The sequence below is a fragment of the Bombus bifarius genome, unplaced genomic scaffold (assembly GCF_011952205.1).
Source record: "Bombus bifarius isolate JDL3187 unplaced genomic scaffold, Bbif_JDL3187 scf7180000008176, whole genome shotgun sequence".
Taxonomy (NCBI): Eukaryota; Metazoa; Arthropoda; class Insecta; order Hymenoptera; family Apidae; genus Bombus; species Bombus bifarius.
Genome location: NW_022884493.1, coordinates 2046887 through 2060477, shown reverse-complemented (window position 1 = coordinate 2060477; position 13591 = coordinate 2046887). Strand labels below are relative to the sequence as shown.

General features: G+C 32.6%; 1 protein-coding gene and 1 long non-coding RNA gene across 3 annotated transcripts; one reads left to right on the top strand and one right to left on the bottom strand.

Annotated features, from left to right (window-relative positions):
* Nucleotides 1–2697: 2697 nt before the first annotated feature.
* Nucleotides 2698–3447, bottom strand: LOC117209386. Its single transcript, XR_004487911.1, has 2 exons — nucleotides 3123–3447; nucleotides 2698–3004 (listed from the first exon to the last, which is right to left on the bottom strand). It is a non-coding gene; the product is annotated as an uncharacterized LOC117209386 (long non-coding RNA).
* Nucleotides 3448–6865: 3418 nt separating this feature from the next.
* LOC117209464 (methionine-R-sulfoxide reductase B1) lies at nucleotides 6866–10584 on the top strand. 2 transcript variants are annotated; one of them, XM_033451551.1, is made up of 3 exons: nucleotides 6866–7130; nucleotides 7750–7922; nucleotides 9615–10584. In XM_033451551.1, exons 1-3 carry the CDS (start codon nucleotides 7009–7011, stop codon nucleotides 9803–9805), a joined length of 486 nt encoding a protein of 161 aa, XP_033307442.1. In that variant the 5' UTR covers nucleotides 6866–7008; the 3' UTR covers nucleotides 9806–10584. The 2 variants fall into 2 exon arrangements, with proteins under 2 accessions (XP_033307442.1, XP_033307443.1); XM_033451552.1 differs by having other exon boundaries at nucleotides 6873–7130; nucleotides 9651–10584.
* The last annotated feature ends 3007 nt before the right edge of the window (nucleotides 10585–13591 follow it).

Below are 13591 nucleotides of genomic sequence, written 5' to 3'. Positions count from 1 at the left end.
TCGAACGATGGCCCGCGCTCGGTTCGATCGTAACGTCGATTAACATTTATGAACGGCTGGAGCTGCTAGTAACTTCAAAATACAATTTCTTTTGCCAAGAGGAAACATTGAATTATAGGCTCGCCCTACCAACTCAAGATCAACTTCAATTGACGACTAATTAGACTCTTTGAAAAGTTTCACATCCCTCACGATCACGACAGACATTGCGCGCGACGATTAATTCGTTTCGAAGTTTTTCTTTATACAGAACCAAACACGCGACCGATGAATTCACGGTAGGAAACGGTAACAAGGAGGGCTCGCCGCAGGAAATCCCCGACTCTAAACCCGCGAGCAAGGAGGTTGGAGCGGAGGAAGCGATGGAAGCCATGAACTTAGGGGATTAAGAAGATGCTCATCCTCCAGACCAATCTGGGACGGTCAAGACGGGCACAAGACCTGCTCTTTCAAACCATCCTGGAGAGCACGATGGCCCTAGCGGTGGTGGCCGAGCCATACAGAGTCCTGGACGCTCCGGACTGGGCCGGAGATACGGATGGCTGTCACCTGGACATCAGCGCCGGGGGCGTCCGCCCACGGGGATCCACTGGAACGCGGCAACGGATACGTAGCGGTCGAATGGGCAGGAATGGTGGTAATGGACGTGTATGTGTCACCCAACAGCGTATCGATTATTAATTTAATTTTCATGGAAATTTGATAACGTTTAATATATCTTAACAAAGACAGCCGTGTATAAACGATTCTATCGTTCTTTCTACTCGAACATGGATAACATTTGATATACGATTTATATGTCGGGTTTACATTAGAATTAGGGTTAGGGGCGTAAAGCGAATCTTCGTTTGGATTACACGTCGTCGTTATGCAACAGAGAAGACATTGGCTAGTGCAAATACGATTACCATAGAACCGGACAAGTAACCGTGGTGATTAGATACTAGAGAAACTAATGACAATGATCCTAGGTTCAATAACGAATCCGAAGAATGACTTTCCGTCCCGACGATGCCACAGAGGAAAACTATGATGGGATGTGTCTAAGGACACGAGATCATCGGATTCGTCGGGAATAGCCTTCGTTCGGAAAGTAAGGGAAATTGACGTTGCTGCTAATCGGTCAATCTCCATATGGGTAGTTAGAAAAAGAAAGCCGCCCTCGAGGGAAAGTTGCTAGTGGGAGACGTCGTGCGTTGAAAAAAAATAGATCTCCCCTATCTTCCCATAGTTGGGACAAAGACTGTTTGTCTGTTTGAAGGACTTTAGGTAACTAGATCTTAGTGTTTATAACGGCCCTCGGGCTAGCTGATCACGTACTGTGGAGACACGTCGGCATCTGGTAACCATCATACCCGAAGAATAGGATCTGCGTGTGGCGAGCCACGGGACAGAAACCGTTGGAATGTTTACTGTCGCGTGCCGTTACAAATATTTCTTTTAAGGAGAGCGTCTCCGCAGTACATGTTCAGCTAGCCTGAGGGCCCGTCATAAATCTTAGGATTTAGTTGACTAAAGTCCTTCAAACAAACAGTCTTTGTCCCAGCTACGGGAAAATAGGAGAGACCTATTTTTCAACGAACGGCGTCTCCCACTAGCAACTTTCCCTCGAGGGCGGCTAGCATCTTTTTCTAACCACCGATATGGAGATTGACCAATTAGCAGCAACGCCAAATTCCCTCACCTTCTGAACGAAGGCTATCCTCGACGAATCCGATGATCTCGTGTCCTCAGACACACCCCATATAGTTTCCCTCTGTGGCATCATCGGGACGGGAAATTCATTCTCTCTCGCGATCTCATCGACGAAAAGAGTAACCCCTTACGACCAGTGAATATTACGAGTCCGACTTAGATTTTCTGAGCACGTTCATCTATCATCCCGTCGACCGCGGATTCGTTATTGAACCTAAGATCATTGTCATTAGTTTCTCGAGTATCTAATTACCACGGTTACTTGTCCAGTTCTATGATAATCGTATTTGCATTAGTCGAAGTCTTCTCTATTGCATAACGACACGTGTAATCCAAACGAAGATTCGTTTCACGCCCCTAACCCTGATTCTAATGTAAACCCGACATATAATTAATCCATTTTTTCCGCAATCACGGCTCTTTTTTTCTTCTATCTTTTCATCAAAAAAATATTTTAGACACATCCTATTATCCTACACTGTTATTTCCATTCACCAGCCATTTTCCACTTAATGAATTACATTTCATTCTTCTTCAGCCCCAACTTTCCTTTCTCAAATAACATTAAGCTTTTTAATAATTTCCTTTTTCCATTCCCTCCCGCTCAACCTTCTTCCAACGGATACATTTTTCTTCCCTGTCTCTGTCTGTAATGCGTCAATTCTCATCCACCCTTATAACTCACCATAGAATGATATTATTAAAGCTAGTAATTCTATATAATTCTATATAATTACTAACTTTAATAATACCATTCCATATTATTACTAATAAGTTTCATTCCTTTAAATAGAATTCATTTAACGTTAATCACTTTCCACATAGCATCCATGTAATTAGAAGATTCCAACGGTGTTCTTCCGTACTAATATATTTCCAGATCATAATTACTACCTTTCATAATGGTGTTCCATTACCCAATTCTATTCTATCTGTCATCTATATTTTTCAAGCCTAATTTCACAATTTATGGTCAATGGACAAATAAACAACGCACACATATATCTCCTAAATGTATCTTTATTTGTTCTTTAGTCTCCTAGAATTCAAACAAATCTATTCTTCTACCATCCACAAAATTATATTGCCTTACGTATTACCTATTATCTATTCTATTTGCATTTCGCAAACAAACCTCAATTTCTTCTCTCTTTTTGTTCCTTTCTTACTTGTTTCAAATTTCACGCGTCTAACCTACAACAATGGTTTTACATATCTGACATATTCACGTGCTTCTTCTTCCTGTTCTTCTTTATTTCACCCTTCTGCTACTGCTTGTTGTTATTCGTCACAGTTCATTTCGCCTGTGCTGCACCACATTTTTTTACAATTTTTATTTTTTTTACAATTTATACAAAGGAAAACAAATCGGTATAGCCTATAACCGTATGTATGACAACTAGAATTTCCCTTAGCGTAATATTTACCTGAATTTTCGATCAATATACCTTTATGTTGGAAACTTCCGAATACAAAAATATCTTACACAGATTCGACCACGTGACGTCCGTCTGCAACTATGGAACATGCGCTCGTCAGATGGCCGAATCACCGCGGACAAGATGTCCGGTCATGAACTACATAGAGTTCAGATCAACCACTCCGTCCAATAAATTATTCTAGTACTTTCGAATAAATTTAACCCGTATGAAAGACCCAATCAACCTTATTGCCTTTGTTACGTTATCGTGTCGACGTTATTAATCTTATTTCTTTGTCTTCCATGTTGTTTTAGTATCGTCTTACTTAGTCTAACTCTACTCATTATCCGTTTCTTTCCTTCTAGTTATTTTCTGTTTCTTCATTTTCCGTTCCCTTTGGTACAAAGTAGCGAATATAAAATTATAAAATTGTTAAGTATAAACTATGTCACATATCTTGCGTGTTCGTCGTTACATTCTCCGTTAAAACACTAGCCTAATAAAACTACACTGATAACCATTTGCGTGTAGATTGGCAGCAGAGCGTAACAGGCTCTGCGTAGCATAATCAGACGGCAGAAAGGCAGCAGAAATCCAGCAGATCCTGCGCAACTTCGACAATTTAAAGCGCGCACATACTTTTATTTATTTAAATAAGGCCACTAAATTACTCTTATTACTATTATTGTAGTAGGCAAATGAATAATTTTCATAATACATTTTTTATTATTAATAAATACATATTTATTGTTTTATAGCATATAGTTTTATGTATAAACATAAATTAACGTTAAGCACCCAGTGCAATCCTCGATTTCCGGAATGTCCAAATACAGTATGTCCGTTTTAAATGTCCACGCATTAACATATCTCCAAGTATCAGAAATGCGAAAAGAATGTTTCGTATAAAAGTTGCTTGACACTTGACGGGGAAAAGTTAATAAGATATTACCATTTCTTTCTACGTTCTTATCTAAAGAGATTTCAATGCCAATGTATAGCTTTTTCTAATGGTATTGTATATTTTTTTGTACACCGCTAGATACATATTTTTATTCTCTACGAAGAATGTATGAAGATATTGGGGCTGAGAAACGGTTGATTTAAAAAATATAGCAACTTTAATCTTCCAAAGTTTATCGTATGAAAGACAAAGAAAGACAACGCAATGTCTTACATTTCCGCAGCAGTAAGGCGACCAAGGTACTAACGCGTGCGCTGCACGTCACATGAACGCACAACATATATATAGACAGAATACACTGTCATAGTGTACACACTGAATAGACAGAATACATACAGGGAAAAGTTGTTCAAAATGTCCTATATTCGAAATATCGAACGTATCCAAAATTCATTGAAATCTAAGAATAAGTAACTTTATTTATAATTAATACTATATTTATAATTAATTTGTTATTATTTTATAGTCAAGGGTCGTCGGTCGCCGGATTGAAAAAACTTATCTCGAAACACAAATCCAATACACTGATGATATTCGTTTCTAATTGAATTATAACAGATATTTCTTACAATCTTGCATACGTAGTTATGATCGGATTTTGGTAATTATTTATATTAAGGAACACGTATGTCGTTAAGTACTTGATTCTGAGTAAATTTTTGCTGATAACTTCATCGGTGGTCTAATTATTGCTTTATTAGCAATTTATTGCTTAATTATTATATTTGTTTAAAAAAAAAACTGTTCCTCTTAGTACATTGAATTTTGCCTATACGCTTGTATGCTTATTTACTGTTCCTAGATTCAAGTTTCTCTTCAAGATTCTTTTCTATTCCTGTAGAGACTGCCGATGAATGTTAGACGTGAAAAAGGATAATGCGAGTGAAAAAGAAAGAGGGACTAGGAGTCGAAACGTTTGGCTTCCATATGAAATAATAGGAAGGAAATCTTTAACTGAAATATCAAACTTTTTTATTTTTCATTTGTGATGAATAGAACCTTTATCAACATGTTTTCTACGCGTTTCTGTTTGCTATAATTTGCGAACATATTCGCTTACTTCATAAATAATAATTAAATACATATCAGTAAGTAAATACAAAATTCAAGTTGTACCGTATTTGGTCTCATTTTAATTAAAATGTTCTTACAAATGACAAAGTTCTGACAAAGTTTCATTGAAAAAAAGCCAAAGATAAGAAAATTTCACTCTTCGATTAGTACTGACATACATACGTACATCATCTGAACGATATCTGACACTGGATCGTGTTACACTACTCGACCGCGGCTGGCTCTGGAACTTACCGGCGCGTTATGTAGATTTCACATGATTGCCTACCTGTAATTTGATCCCCACCCTCCCATCCCTATGATGGGGATGACATCCGTGCGATTACCAAGAATAAGAGTAGATTCTTTTCCTGCAATTGTTATAGAAGTTTTCCTTTCCAGTATTCACTTCCATCCAGGTTCGTGCATGTCTCACGGTCAAAGTATCAGTGACATGCTACATATATGTATGTACTTTAAGCGAAAAGTGAAAAGGAAAAGTTCCAAAGGAGGAATAAGCAACTAAATAACTAAAGCGAAAAGATGGAAAAAGAATAATATCTTCGACAAAGTCAGATTTTAAGTTGGATCTGAGGGTTCAACGAAGTCAGAGAAAGCGTTCCGTTGATCAACGCGTTACTAATTTTTGTTTTTATTGCGTTTATTGACAAAGGTTATTAAATATTACAACGAATCCAATGTTGGTTCTTACTTTAGGGCATTCGCAGATTATAATTTTTATCGTTTTTGAATAGCGATCACGACATTTGTTTTTTTTTTTTTTTTTTTTTTGTAATTTAATTACGATCAAGTTATTAGATATTATATGCCTTGTCATACCATATTGAAATAAATAGTTGAAATAATAAAATAGTGAATAAAACGGATAATAAATAAAGTAGGCCACAATAAGAAGAGAGTACAACTAATGGAAACTGAGTAATGTACATATGTACATTAGTACAACATTAGTACATACATGTACAGACTGTATATAACTAATAAATTTAGGAAGTGTACTTTTTAAACTTGTATTACAGGCTCAGATGAAGAAGTTGTAAGAAGTGTAGCCTTTACTGTTTTTTTCGCGATTGCGATCAACTGCAATTTATTATGTAGTAAACTAATCCTCCTAATTTGTTTTAAATAAATTCAAATCGTTTGGCCTGATTTTAAAAAAGTTATTCTGTTTTCAAGAGTGTACCAACACTTTTGTTCGTGACTACATATGTTTAAACACTTGAACGTTATTAATTCATAACGCTACTTAATTCTGAATATGAATGTTTCCTGTTCTTTCCAAAACATTATAGTATCGATCGCAAACTGTGTGAAGGATAAAAACTGACTGATTTGTATTTTTTCCAAATATGAAATATGCGTTGCATTTCTCACTGTCAATGTATTACAATAGCTAATTTTAATAGAAAATTATAATTTTCATTTATATTATACGTGAAGTATGGAATTTATTTCGTATATTGTAAATAATTGAAATTTCATTAACTTTTATATATATATATATATATATATATATATATATATATATATAGCGCACACTGAATACGTACATATTTTTTACATTTTTTGTATGTATAATTTAAACAGTGATAATGAAAAACAATCGTACGGCCTGGTCACATCATATAGCTTTTCTTTATAAAAGCCACGTGTTACTGCGAAAGCGTGATTATCAAATCTATTTGCCAGAGAAGCTGATTGGTTAACTCAAGGTCACGAAATCTGATCGTCCATGCTTCAAAGGAGCAGGCAGCAGTGCCGCTTCTGTTCTCTCGGTGTATAGTTGCGAAGTTCTGAGGAAAGCGCGGCAACCAGACTGCGTTCTTTTTTTATTGTTAAAGTTGCTATTATTGCATGCTTCTTAACTTGTTCCAAAGGTTAATTAGGAGAATGACTGTGGAAATCGATAAAGAAGAATTAAAAAAACGTTTGACACCGCTACAGTGGCACGTCACGCAGGAAAAGGGTACAGAGAGGTACGTATATCGGGAATTTAATTCACTTGCTATGAAATTAAAAATTGAATCGTGTCGATCTTTATATCGGTATATGTTATTTCTCGATTTCATTAGAAAATTAGTTGTAGCTGTAGTAAAGTTTCGTGTAAAATATAAATGTACGCCGCTATATCGTTACATACGAGTCTATACATGTAAACAATATTTTACAAAATTCTGAATTTTTTTATACAAACTTGAATAACGATGCTTTTAAATCCTGCAACGTGTAACCTATTAATAATATACGTTTTATACATCTTGTAATTTCCCAAGGATTAATGTTATAATCGACGAGTTCGATTTTTTGTTACGTATAATTATCAACTAACAATGTCGCATTATTGAACCTTTAGTCACTTAGGTTTAAGTAAATTGCAACAGTCGCATGATACAATTTTCCAAAAATATTGTCGTACGATCGAAACTGGTTTACTTTTAGGTGATGTGAGACTAAAATAACTTTTTCAAGAGCATGTATTGGCTTGACTTTGCGTCATGACCGAGTGGTTTAAAAATAAAGTATAGGTCCTCACAATTAACTTCCTAGTGTACATGCATCTTCATGCTTCTAATTGTTCTTTGTTTCTCCATGCAGACCTTTTTCTGGTTGCTACAATAAATTCTATGAGAAAGGCACGTACACCTGCATAATCTGTGATCAAGAATTATTTTCTTCTGACACAAAGTACGATAGTGGTTGTGGTTGGCCTGCATTCAATGAAGTATTGGAACAGGGACGAGTCAAGTTAACCAAAGATACTTCACATGGTAAGCGGATATATGAATTTTGATTTACTGACAACACTTTCAGAATTATGCTCGGATTCTTAATACAATAACATAGTATTCATCATGCGTATCATTTTACATTAATTACATATATCTATTTAAATGGTACATAGATAAACTCCTTATTATCAAATTTGACTTATATGACAGATTGAGATATAACACAATATCATATCATATCACAAACATTAGAGTTTTATCTGTTTACCATTCTTGTACATTCTTCATTTTTTCTTACAATTACTCTATCACAAAACCTTTCCTAAACTTTTAGTTCTGCTACTGTCTCGTAGTCTCCTAAGTCTTCTGTAATTTGTTTATCATTTTATTTGGTCAAGTCTTTGCAATATTTTACATATAGTACAGACATACATACACAAAGTATTATAATATCAATTAGTAAAATATATTGGTACAGTATATTATATGCTTTATGCGTGATAAGTTTATCAACATAATTCAATTTTTGTCACAGATATATACATGTTTTTAATGTATAAGAACAAAATGACTTGTACACATTTATACTATTTGTATAATTTATTTATATTAAAATTATAATACTTGGGAGGCAATATTCCTTGTATCCTTTACCTCGCATGTTAATGCTTAGAGTGTGATTTGTGTTAGACTTACATCGCCTATTGTACAAACTAAGGTCATAATTATCCATTAAAAATAATCCTTTCTATATCTTATTTCTGTATATATGAAAAATATAGAATTAATCTTTTTTTTTTTTTTTTTAGTATTTAATCATGTAATAATTCTTTACATATAGCTTTGCTTTATGTAACATTAAGATTTTAATAAAATTATTATAATTATTAAATACTTTGCTTATATGAAGACTAAATAATAAAATTACAAGTTTAAGTTTGCATTAGAAGAGAGTATGCGTTTTGTTATATTGATTACTAAATAATTCATACGTTTGTTGGTACTAGTTACGTTGAATCTTACTTATACATGTAGAAATACATTGGCAAATAATGATGTATAACATGTAATATTAACCAGGTTGTGACTAGAATATTTGATTAGTTATTTGAATGTTACTCTATATGCCACTTACAGATAACAATATTGTAGTAATTTATTCATAAAAGTAGGTTTGGCAATATGTTTAAATCATGTTAATTAAATGAAAATGTTTCTTTCAAATAGTACCATAAAAATATTTGACTAAAGAGGCAAATATTGCTCTGAACTATTTTAATATATCTTTTAATTTTGTCATACAATATCAAGACAATTAGATATCAAAGGAAAATTTGGACAGAGCTTCGATGGATGAGTAAAGCAAGGGACAAGATTACGGGTATTGATTAGAATGTGTAGCTATTTCTTACTTTACGCATTATTTTAAGGATATAATTAATAATCACAGATATATCTTTATTTTTACTTAAAACTTCTATTTCTTGTGAATACTTATTTAGGTAATTGATTTTAATTTTCGTTACTATCAGTCTATAGCTTTTATTAATATTAGTTTACTGTTTTTGGTGCTGCTATAACTGGAAAATATTTAGAGTGAACAAACAAAGGTGTTGGTCTGCGTTTAATCACACTCTATTATTCTATTTCCTTTGTCTTCCTATTGCTCCGCTACCACCACTTCACTTTCACCATTGACACACGAAAACTGCGTCGACAATTGACGTACAGTTGGTGGAAATCTACTACTGCTGATCGCAAACCCAGATATGGTGCGGACCGAGGTGACCTGTTCAAAGTGTGGTGCACATTTGGGACATGTATTTAATGACGGGCCAAAACCTACAAGGAAGCGATTTTGCATCAACTCGGCATCCATAAACTTTCATTCAGCGGGAGAAGAGAAAAAGATGACATCATAAAACTAAGGAGGGCATAAGTTTTTAATAAAATTTTTGAAAATGTTTAAAATATCTAACTTATCTTATTGACAGAAAGAATTTATATTTCTTAATAAAATGTGACTCTATTTGATATTTTGTAATTTGCTGTTACTGTTTTGTTACTCTTCGGAATTATAAAGTTCCTTTAATGACAAAAGCAATCATGTTGTTAAGAAACAATAAATATTTTTATGTTAAATCTTAGCATACATATTCCATAGTTGCTATGAATATATGTCTTGTCTATGCGTCGTAAACTCTGAGATTAATAACATTTATTAGAAAGCATAGATTATAATACACAGATGTACATCCATAGCGACAAATCTATTAATGGGATACTAGTGAATAATAGTGAATATCTGCATTATTATAATCTTAGAATAAATTCGATTCTGTACATACACTCTAAATGACTGTAAAATAATACATTTAGTGTGTATAAAATATAAAAAATTAATGTAAAACACTTGTCAACTAACTTATAAAAACATTCTATTATTTTTTCATGTTACACATTTCATGGACAGAACGTGTAAATAATAAGTACTATTTATTTGTCTGAATATATATGCTAATAATATAAAAAGTTTGTTATACTTTGTAATTATTTGTGGTGCACAGTCTTTTATATCCAAAAAGAAAATCTAACTACATTTGAGTTTCATAAATTTACTCTACTCTTACTGTATCTATAGAAGAAATACTTTATCGTTCAATATTATAAAATAGAAGGAAGGATGATTTCATTCAAAGAACTAGGACGTTTTGTTATAAAATGTTTCCTTATATTTTAACGTTTCAAAACAAACTAAAAGATGTTACAGTACAATATATACGCAAATTCTAGGCATAATTTTTACAATAATTCATTATCCATTTGCTGCTTTCTTTCATTTTTAAATTCGACACTGTTAAGTATTAGTTTTCCTGAGAAACCAGAATTTTACCAAATATTTTCATTAGATAATAAAAGCCAATTTTATACAAATAGAGGTACAGTTGAAGTGGGAAATTTTATTAAAAATTTGAAGCCAAAACGTTTACTGTGACATGTATAAATGAACTAGCGGCTTCAGTATCAGTAGGCCTGATTTATTTTATAATTGAGATCTCGAAGCATTTTCAAAAACATCATAAAAAAAGGTATTGAAAACATGCATATACGTACTTAACTTGATTTGTGTATAGGAACCTATTTCATAGTTCTAAACTGACAATAATACATTCCTTATGAGGATACATAAATGCACTTGTAACGGTAATCAAGATGAAGATGCAAAAACATTTACACTTGTCCACATTTTTATTATGTGTTTTATACGTAATTTTGTATTGTTCATCAATATTAAAATAATGACGATTGCTTGCTAATTTTATAAATAATGTTTACTTTTATTACAGTAAGGCATATTAATACAACTTTTGTACTTTTGTTTATTCTCTATACATAAGCAACAGGATTCATTCAAAATATTCATATTTCTAATTATTATTTGCATACGTTTCTATACAAATTTTTCAAAATATGGACAAGTAAAATTTTGCATCTAACTTGCCTCGATTTACGAATAAAAATGAATCTTATAGATAGCTACTACTTGTAGCTGAAATATGCTTAATAACTGTCGCAGTAATATAATAGACATAAAATGGACGTTACTTCTTTTTTCTAAAGATATTTGTGAAAATGCAGGACCTCGTTCAGTATTTCTGATCGAGTTGTTAACGTCAATTTTGACCCTGAATCTCATTTTCTTTTCTTCTTTTTTTCTTTTTTTTTTTTTTACAGAAATGTATATTTATTAATACTAGACGTGCACAATTATTTCGTTTTCTATACCTCCTATAATTGCTTACAATTCCTAGAAAATTTGAAGTTGATGCTGAAACAAAATAATGCAAGAGCTCGTTCTTACAGAATACTGAAACAAATTCCATGCGATTATATATTATAATCCCTGATTCTTTACAGGTAAGTAGATTTACCCTTCAGCATACAACTCCAAATTTAGGCGTAAGCGCACAATACAAACTGAGCTGCTTCGTCTGTCAAGTATAATTAGACATTATCGATTATTATAAAAAACTAATCAGGCTTTTTAATATTACGAAAGTAATAAACTCAGTAAATAATGAATATATTATTACATATACGATTGTTCATTACCAAATAACGTATGCATTTTCCTTTTTTTTTCCTTTTTTTCTTTTTCTTTTTTTGTTTCATATGTAATATGTTAATTTCTTCAATATCTATTATAATTTTACGTGGCGTTCTTTAGCTTTAGTTTACGATAAACTCCTATACGTAACGAAGATGCAAAGAATAAAAGTAACAAATTCGAAAGTTCGTATTCCTTAAACTAAAAGTATCCAAGGTTTCATTCTCAGTAATATAGTATGTTTAAGATATAATATAATTAGGAAAGACATTAATTATTACGTTTAATGTAGTACAACCATACGTAGAAACCTTGTCTTATATAATCATCGTCAACATAAATTTATATATTTTTTCTCAATCTGTATCTGTATTAAACAAAATATGAAATTATTCTGTTGATGGTTCAAGATCATAAGGAATCTAGCGCGAGTTTTTCACGTCTCTAAACATGACAAGACAGGCACTTTATAGTGTCACAAAATGTTCCTATATCTGAACCTTGTTTTAAAATTTCGTCCATCATCCGTTCACTTCTTAATAAGACACGTTAAAGACAACTTATGTTTGACCTGTATCGAAGAACACACGTAACTAGACATTCGTCTATAGAAAGATGTTCTCACATCATAATATACTTTAGCAACAGGGTCGATATTTTAACGTGTCCCGTCAGCGATGCAAATGAGAAAAAGTACTTATATTTTATCCTACAACTATAAATGAACAGCTTTAAATAAGAATCGCGTGTATGAAATTCATCATAAATTTCATTATGTATGAAATTAATTGCCTATACTATATACAAATTAACATAATAATGCGAAAGTTGCAGTGTCCAAATACTTAAAAGATTCATTAAAACTTCAGTTTAATATAATAACATAATGAAGTTTACTAACATCCAATTGACAAGAACGTGATTCTTGAGAACGTTTAAAACAAGTTAGGCTATCGCTTATACATCTACGTCATACTGACAGACCAAAGACTGAAAACATATTGCTCTGCTCTCCATATCTTCATTCAAAAAATATAAGTCTGACACGAAGATCAATTTTCTTCTTCTACGATTTTTTTTTTTGTTAAACCATAATAATATATTAGAATAGGTCCTATGTACTTGTTCACATTTGTTTTGTGGTATTATCTAATAAGGTTTTTGCTATAAATAATGTATGTTTGTAGCTAACTCTGATCTTCAATTTTAGAGTCAGTAATACTAGCTTTATATTTTTAGAAAATAACTGACAGTCGCTTGAGAATCCTCGATGACAGTTCGGTATTAGTACAAGAGCTCTTCAGGCAACAACCCACTCGTACAGTTTATCTTTTACTTTGAAGACTATTTAAATAAAATGTTGAACTCTTAGTAACTAATATATACCCATCGAGGAATACAAGATTTCTGCCGTCAGATCGTTCACAGTTCTTCTGATTTAACTTGATTTCCTCGCAACATGCGAGAATCGAGCAATTTAAAAACTTTGAAACCATTTCTCGATACTTTTCAAGGTATCGGATAAGTTCTATCTATCTATCTATGACCTATATATATATATATATATATATATATATATATATATATATATATATATATA